Source organism: Trypanosoma conorhini (assembly GCF_003719485.1).
Source record: "Trypanosoma conorhini strain 025E chromosome Unknown Tco_14.4_contig_00001, whole genome shotgun sequence".
Taxonomy (NCBI): Eukaryota; Euglenozoa; class Kinetoplastea; order Trypanosomatida; family Trypanosomatidae; genus Trypanosoma; species Trypanosoma conorhini.
The window spans coordinates 1-7,557 of NW_021704087.1; the positions used below are offsets into that span (position 1 = coordinate 1).

At 56.9% G+C, this 7,557-nt stretch overlaps 5 protein-coding genes across 5 annotated transcripts, besides 6 other annotated features; 1 reads left to right on the top strand and 4 right to left on the bottom strand.

Annotated features, from left to right (window-relative positions):
- The first annotated feature begins 622 nt into the window (after nucleotides 1-622).
- Nucleotides 623-639: a microsatellite.
- A 15-nt stretch (nucleotides 640-654) lies between these two features.
- On the bottom strand, nucleotides 655-1,545 carry Tco025E_00001 (mucin-like glycoprotein; the record flags this gene model as incomplete). The annotated part of the gene is made up of 1 exon (XM_029366950.1): nucleotides 655-1,545. The coding sequence occupies one exon, from the start codon at nucleotides 1,543-1,545 to the stop codon at nucleotides 655-657; it is 891 nt and encodes a 296-aa protein (XP_029232823.1).
- A 606-nt stretch (nucleotides 1,546-2,151) lies between these two features.
- Nucleotides 2,152-2,177: a microsatellite.
- Nucleotides 2,178-2,329: 152 nt separating this feature from the next.
- Nucleotides 2,330-2,368: a sequence feature (A-rich).
- Nucleotides 2,369-2,403: 35 nt separating this feature from the next.
- Nucleotides 2,404-2,427: a microsatellite.
- Nucleotides 2,428-2,442: 15 nt separating this feature from the next.
- On the top strand, nucleotides 2,443-3,078 carry Tco025E_00002 (uncharacterized protein; the record flags this gene model as incomplete). Its single annotated transcript, XM_029366951.1, has 1 exon — nucleotides 2,443-3,078. The coding sequence occupies one exon, from the start codon at nucleotides 2,443-2,445 to the stop codon at nucleotides 3,076-3,078; it is 636 nt and encodes a 211-aa protein (XP_029232824.1).
- A 253-nt stretch (nucleotides 3,079-3,331) lies between these two features.
- Nucleotides 3,332-3,355: a microsatellite.
- Nucleotides 3,356-3,622: 267 nt separating this feature from the next.
- Nucleotides 3,623-3,644: a microsatellite.
- A 1,383-nt stretch (nucleotides 3,645-5,027) lies between these two features.
- Nucleotides 5,028-5,399, bottom strand: Tco025E_00003 (retrotransposon hot spot protein (RHS); the record flags this gene model as incomplete). Its single annotated transcript, XM_029366952.1, has 1 exon — nucleotides 5,028-5,399. One exon carries the CDS (start codon nucleotides 5,397-5,399, stop codon nucleotides 5,028-5,030), a length of 372 nt encoding a protein of 123 aa, XP_029232825.1.
- A 104-nt stretch (nucleotides 5,400-5,503) lies between these two features.
- Tco025E_00004 (retrotransposon hot spot (RHS) protein) lies at nucleotides 5,504-5,983 on the bottom strand (the record flags this gene model as incomplete). Its single annotated transcript, XM_029366953.1, has 1 exon — nucleotides 5,504-5,983. One exon carries the CDS (start codon nucleotides 5,981-5,983, stop codon nucleotides 5,504-5,506), a length of 480 nt encoding a protein of 159 aa, XP_029232826.1.
- Nucleotides 5,984-7,156: 1,173 nt separating this feature from the next.
- Nucleotides 7,157-7,555, bottom strand: Tco025E_00005 (N-acetyltransferase complex ARD1 subunit; the record flags this gene model as incomplete). Its single annotated transcript, XM_029366954.1, has 1 exon — nucleotides 7,157-7,555. The coding sequence occupies one exon, from the start codon at nucleotides 7,553-7,555 to the stop codon at nucleotides 7,157-7,159; it is 399 nt and encodes a 132-aa protein (XP_029232827.1).
- Nucleotides 7,556-7,557: the final 2 nt, after the last annotated feature.

The following is a 7,557-nucleotide window of genomic DNA, read 5'->3' on the forward strand; positions in this document are numbered from 1 at the left end:
CGGCGCGTGTATATGTGATCAAGTGAAATAGGAGAGACAAAAGAGGAAGGCAACAGAACGGAGCCGCCCCAGCACACCGGCAGAAGAGGGATTTAAGAACGGCGCGACCGCACGCGGTGGCGGTGAGCATCGCCCAGGCCGCAGAGAAAAGCAGTCAAGGAAGAGATGTGACGCTGCCTCCCGCAAAGCCCTCACAATATAAAAAAAAGAATCACTTCTGCAGGTGTTGCTCCTTTACCTCACGTGTCCGGCAGCCCAAGAGGACTGTGAGAGTGTATGTATTTTAATACCCGCACGAATAAAAAGAAAACATCGCCCAGGTCGCACAAGCCCACACACATCCTTCGCACATTTCATGCGGCGTTCGGCCTTCACCTCAGCCGGGTAGTTGAGTCAAATCCGTGCGGCGCACAGCAATGCGGTCGGCACCGTGTGTGCGTTTGTGTGGCGGCAGCAGCAAAGAAGAAGGGGATAAAAGGGTGCGCCGCCCACTGGAACTTGCATGGGGTGGCAAAGCAAAGGAAAAAACATCCCTCAGAGCACAGAAGAGAGATAGAAGGATTGGCCCACAGGGGTGACAAGCAAAATGAGCACACAAAGAGTACGCATCGTCCCAGCCAGGGTGTGTGTGTGTGTGTGCGGTTGCTTCACCACCTACGCAGCAGTGCAGGCAAGGGCAGCCACGAGTAACAGCAGTGGGGCACGCAGAAACAGGATGGCGTCACCGCCGTCCGCATTGCTTTTTGTGTGGCCCCCATCACTGGGACTGCGGGTGGCCGTCGTTGTGGTAATGGCGGCTCCATCCGCCGCTTTGCCTGCCGCGGCTGTTGACTGAGCCGCAGTGCCAGCCAATGGTGTTGCAGTTGCCGGACGATTTTCTGTTGATGTCTCCTGTCTTCCGGCGGGAGCCTGACTGCTTCGCTCCCCAGCAGCAGCCGTGGAGCCTTCAGGCGTCGGCCCACTGGGGGCCGAATTGATCGTCGGTGATGCTGCCGCTTGTGGTGGCGATGAGTGCCCTTGTGAAGGCTGCAGCAGTGCAGCCTCTCTTGCAGTCGTGGTTTGCAACGCACAGTCGCCTGCCTGGTGAAGTGAAGCGTCAGTCCCAGTGACGGTGACGATTTGTCCCTTCGCCAGCGTGTGCAGTTCACTCTTGTCATCCGTCGCACAGTGCATCGTGAGCGCAACGTTCTGGGTGCCCCCCGCTGAAGCCGCGGCGCAGTTCGTCCTCGGGCCGGCGGAGAGGTACGCCGTTCCCGCCCAGGCGCAGATGAAGTCGCTGCCGCCGCTCTTTTGGCTGGGCTGACTGGCAGGCGCGGCTGTAATGGCCGTGGGAACCTCCACCGCTTCCGGGCACTCTTTCCAAGCGGACGTCGTCTCACCAGCCACACGCCAACTTATTTTTCTATCGGCGCTCGCGCACGACACCTCCACCGCCACAATCACCGGAGGCGCGGCAGCCGCCGCCACCGTTCCCGCCCCGCAGAGCAGCGCGAGGAGCGCCAGGGCGCACACCGCGCGGCGCCGCACCGTCAGCGTCATCGCCATCAGTAAAAACAGTGGCAGTAGAGTCGCTGGGGGCAGTGAACCAAATTCTTCAGGCCGCGGCGAAGAAAGCAAGAGAAAAATAGTGAACAAGAGGTAGAAAGAGAGCAGAGAGAAATAACACAAAGATGGCGGCCCACCGAGTTCACGCAGCCACGTACACAGGAGAAAGCCGCACACGTAACAGCCAGCACCAACTACGAAGGGACCAGCCACGTGCCCTGCAGTTTAGATTCACCGTGCGGTTGTGCGTGTGTGTGTGTCAGACAAAGCGCTAATAAGGAAGGAACGCAAAGCCTGCGGTAGGGCACGCACAGAGCAGCGATGCAAGAGTGAAAAAAGAAGGATTAGTGCCCGGGCCGGCACTGCAGCCCAGGCAGCGGCAACTCACTAAGCGAGTGGTAAAATGAAAAGCAAAAAAAAAGTGGAATTAATATATATATTTTTTTCTTCACGTATCCTAAAACCGAAAAAAAACAAACAATTACGGTGCGTAGACTTCGCCTGCAGGGAAAAAAAGGAGACACATTTATTTCGTCCCAATTCGTCCTTCCTCGTGTCCACGCACCATCGACGGGGCGTTGCGTTACTTTTCTCCGTCCCCTCACCGCAGCAGCAGCAGCACCAGCGCACAGAGTGCTGTTGCGTGCGTGTGTGTGGACGGGAAAGGGGAGGCGCACAGTCGTGGGATGCCCCCACCCCGTCACGGGAGGAGCGCGGCAGGCGACGAATGGGCGGAGTCGCGAAGCAAAAGCGGAGGTGGACCCACGGGGATTACCCCCGAAGCAAGAAGAAACAAAAAGCAAAAAAGAAAACGAAAAAGTAACTTGTCCTCCGCGAAGATAAATTTATTCCCGGCGATGTGTGTGTGTGTGTGTGGCTGTGCGGGAGACGGCGCACATGCCCCGCAGTGAAGCCGCACGCCCCTCACAGAACGGCGCAAAGGCCCACAGCCCCAGCAGAAGCAGCGGCGGCAGCACTCGGCGCTCTGCGTGGGCGCCGTCCTCGGCGTTGCGCTTCCGCAGCAGACGCCCACCGCCCCCGACGCTGTTGCTGCCGTTGTTGTCGGGCGCGGGGACGGATGCCGCATCCTTTGCTGCCGCGGCGTCTGCGGCGGCTCCGCCCCAACCTGCACTCTTAGCCTCCCGCTGCGAGGGTCCGTGTGACGTTGCCAGTGCGTTGCCGGGAGTAGGCGAGGACGCGGCTTCCAACTCACGCTGCGGCGCGGGCAAAGTGGCATCCATATCTTTACAGGAAACTCCGTCGCTTGGAGCAGAAACCTCCGGCTGTAGTGGCGTTGGTTCTTTCGGCGTTGCGGCGGGGACGGGTTTTCTTGTGAAGGGCACCGACCTCATCTGCATCCAGCGGGCGGTTGTACAGCAGGACGTTCGTCACAGACACACAGCTGTCTTCACTTACCGCGTCAGCTGCGCCGCCGCCGAGATCGCCGTTGCGGCAGCACCCGCAAGGTCATTGAGGTGCTTCGACGCAATCCCAACAAAACCGCCGTCCTCGTCACCTTGCTTCGTGCACTGAGCCTCGGCAACGGCAAACACATCCTTCCCCACTGCAACAAGGCTGGGGGCACGGAGGGAAGTGACAGGTTAAGCAGACTCCCCAACGCCTTCCCATGCAACATTATAAAACTTTGTCGTCCCTGCAAGTAGCCCCATGGCACCCCCTTGATTAGCGACTGAGTAGCCACGTTTGCCGCAGCGTATCAACAGCACGCCAAGAAGCAGCAGCACCGCAGAGGAAAACAGATGTCGGGGCATGTTGGGCCACTGCCCTCTCTTTCTCTCTCTCTTCCCTCATTGCGATGGATCCGCTCCGGCCGCAACAGTTGTGTGTTGCTGGCGGTTGTGGCAGCTGCAAAGTCTCCAAAGCGCACAATAGCGGCGGCAAGCAGCGTTTGGACTCTCTTTTCCTTCGGCGTATTTGAGTGCGTGGGTGAGACGCGGAAGAAGGGGGCAAAAGGAAAGCAAGCGACGATGCAAAGAAAAAAAGGCGCACTCGGGACGCACAAATGCCCTTCAACATCACAACACTCACGCCACAATTGGGTGCGGCCTTCAGACGGATAATAATAATAATAATAATAAAAGAGAGGGAGGCGCAAGTGCCCGGCCGCAGCGCCCCCAGGGGGGCTCCGCGCAAACAGCGGCGGCAGTCCGCAGTAAAGGCTGCAGCGACGAACGCGTGTGCCGCCCGACCGCACACTCGCCGCTCCAATAAAAACGCACACACACGCGAAGAGCACGCAGTTTGGGGCGCCGCCACGCAGAAATCAAAACGCACAAAAAACAAAACCCACAAACACAAGTCACGCGCCGCCTTCCTCCGCCCCCTTTTTTTTCAACCACCACCGGCCACTTCCCTCAGCACGCATGCCCGCAGGACCCTTCCGTCGCGCCCCCCCCACAAATCACCCAACGCCGGCCCCACTTCCCTCAGCGCAGTGCAGCAGGAGTGCAGCACGGTGTAAAAAAAAAAATACCAAAAATAAATCGTTAAAAGCAAAATGAAGCAGCGCAGTGGCACCACCGCCGCCCCAAACACAACCGCCCGCTCCCCAGCCCCACCGCGGTGCCCGTGGAAGGGAGGCGCCAAAAGAGAGGCCGAAGGGAAAACATAAAGCCATTTCACTCACTACGCATAGCAATTGCGTCTTCGTGCGATATTCGCATGTGACACTGGTGCAACTTGTTGTCCCAAAAGGTTCGGTGCCTTTCGTCTTCCGCATTGGCCCTGTCGCCCGAGTTTTCACACTCCCGCCGCGTGTGTATTGGGTTGCTCCCCACATACCGCACGCAAATCACATCCCCCGCGAACACTCATCGGCAATAGTCCCCCACCCATCAAAAAAAACACACCTCCATTTACTCACTGGGCCGCTGCTGCGCTGCGCTGGCGGTAATGTAATGCGCATCCGCCGCGGCAAACCGCAGCCCAACCAAATTCCCCTGCGGGGAATTCGCAGAAGAAAACAAAAACAAAGACGAACAAACGCCCAAAAGCAGAGCATTTTCGGCCGCCGGTCCCGTACAACTCCACGTACGTTACGTCGATTTTCCCTCCTCCCGGGCTTCCCAAGCAAGCGGCGGTACTTCAGTCTAGCTTGGGCCCCGCCGCGAGTGTCAAACAATCCGACTGTACCACCTGTGACAATCCGCCACCCGCGCTCCAAATCACAGTTAACACTGCAGTCAGGGCTATTTTTTTTTTACTTTGTTGTTAATTCAGGAACTGCAACCATCCCTCAACAAAGCTGAGCGCCATTGCTTTGGAACGTGGCCGACGGAATGGCTCTGTACTGTCAACCAATGTAACTTTTCTGCTATCCACCTTCAAGTCCTACGGCTGCAGTGTTCTGCCTTCCCTCATCACTACTCCCACGCCCTTGCTGTCGGGAATTCCCACTAGATAACACCAACTAGAAACATACACAACCTCCTAGCATCTCTCCAGCAGAGGCGGCACGACAATCACACTTCGTCTATGCATCCGAGAGCTGCGTCGAGTATTCCCCGTGTTAGCGGAGAAACCATGTCCTTCTTTTCAAAGTCCCGCCAATGCTTGAGAGAGGTCACAGCTTCGTTGTAAAGTCTCTCTTCGTCTTGCATGAGAATAGTGTTCTCTTCGAATAGGCACGCCATCCCTTTGTAAGATGGTAACGCTGTTATTGCGCCCAATAATTCTGCATCGTCGATAAACCTCTCAGGATTCACAACGAAATTCTTCATGAAGACATTTTTGTTGGCCTGCACAACGCCTCTGCCGCCCAATTCATTGCGAAGGAAATCATTCAGCTTCGCTCCACTAGCTTGAGAAGTTTCGCTCAAGAGTACCTCTTCCATAGTGCTGTAAGGGGTCCATTTTGGCCTTTTTCCCCTTTTGTCTGAGCTTCCGCTTTTTGTAGTTGACCTGTTCACGCGGTGCTCCGCAACATCCACGGCCGTGTCTAGCTTCCTCCTGGCGTAAGGCCCAATATTTGGCGCAGCTCCCTCGCAACAGTCCTTCCAATCGCTGAGATCGACGACGCCGATGTCATGCAGCTTGTAACAATCTTGAAGCAGTGTGTAAGCCTTGTATTCTTCTGAGTTGAAAATTCCACGGAGAAGCTCCCCGTCTTCAATGTACGCATCGGGCTGCTGAAAAAAAACTCAATCATAACATTGTGGTCTTCATCGATAACTGCCTCGCCGCCGAAATTTTTGCAAAGAAAATAATTTAGTTTTATGCCACTGGTACGAACTTCTCCCGCCATCAGTACAGTTTTCACCGTACTGTAAAGAGACCACTGCCTTTGCTGCCCCGCATCCACCCTTCGGCGCCGCGCTGCGGGCAGGCTCGCATTGCCGTCAGATCCGGAGACGGGCCTTGCCCTCCGCCGTTCCTGCGAAACACTCGATGTGCTACTCTCCTCGCTTGCTTCAGACATTTTTTCCTTGCTTGTTTTTCCCTTCGTCAGTTGTTGTTGGCTTGGGCTGCAGCCGAACACCAACCACCAGCCAAAAGAAGAATGAGATTGAAGAAGAAAAAAGACAGCCACACAGCCCCCACGCAGCCACATTCAGCAAAAGAGAGAGGGAAAGGAGAAAGGGCCACCGGACACGCGGTGCGGGGCACACTCTCACCCACACCGCCCACCGCACACACCGCCGGGGACAGGGCAGCCGCAATGCACGGGGCGGCCTCGCCACGCGCCCACGAAGACGTTTGCTCCTCCCCCTGCAGGAGTGTGAGTGCGTTTGCGAGGGCGTGGGGCAACAGGGAGACAACAGCGGCAGCCGGCAGTCCGCCAAACACCGCCGCCCCTCATCGCGACACAAGAACACAGTACAACAACGAGGCAGGAGTCAGCTCCCCAACGCCAACGCACAGCAGGAGCCGAGGCGGAGCCCCTTCCCTCTCGAGTGCGTTTGCCGGCCCCTTGCAGCTCGGCATCATCGGAGTGACCGGCAGAAGCCACAACTAGGAAGCGTTCGTTCACCACCACAACGTACGGTGGCATGCGCAGTCGCAGAGTACTGTTCCGACGCGGGAATCACGCGGCAGCGAAACGCCCGTCGAAGAAGATACACTTGAACAGCATTTAAATTCCACCGCCGTAGGATTCCGCACGCACGGCCTCTGCGTACCAACGCACACCAAAGAGACCGAATAGCAGCACCCATCCCTTCTCATACAAGCCACGCAGTGACTGTGGCGGCCTCAACGCCAATGCCCTCACCTCGTCCCGCCGCATATCCGCGGCAACAGAGCTCGCATGTCGTGTTCACTGCGCAAGGGCCTGTTTTTTTTTCAAGCGGAAATCAGGTTACCAGGGCGCTGCATCATTGGCAAAGTTGATTAGTGGTCTCATGATCTTTTTTTTTGCCGTCAGCTTGCTCCCTCACAGTAAGAAGAAGGTGGCTTTCTCGACAGATATCCCCCTTGTATCGCGTCTTCCTTACGCTGCAAATAAAAAAAAGAAAGTGGCACCCCGCAGCTGATTTTGCCTCGCCTGAACAAGGCTTCTTGACAAGATTACGGAACCTACTTTGGTGGTGTTGGTGGTGCAGAGGCTGGAGGGAATCTCACGCACACTCCCACACACACGCAGCTGTCGCTGTTAGTTCCACACCAACTCTTCGGGCTTTATGGGCCTGGCAAGGGGGACAACGCTGCTCCTCCCTCGCTCCCTGTCACGCGGCATGGCCTTGCGCATGTCTAGAGCATCTTCGTCATCCTTAAACGTCCCTTTGGGGCCATCACCTCGGTAGTAGCCAAGCACGCGCCGGTAGACAACGTAGCCAAGTTTCTGGTACATCGCCTGCGCGACCTTATTGCTTTGCCGCACAAGCAAGTCCACAAAGTACGCGTTGTGAAGGCAGGACGTTGTGGTCTCGAGCTCCCTCATGAGTGCCTCTCCCAAACCAAGGCGACGAAACGTTGGCGCGACTGTGACTGCGGACACGTGCCCGTGGAAATCCTCGCCTCTTCCCTCGGCCTTGCCGAGTGTGTACGCCATGC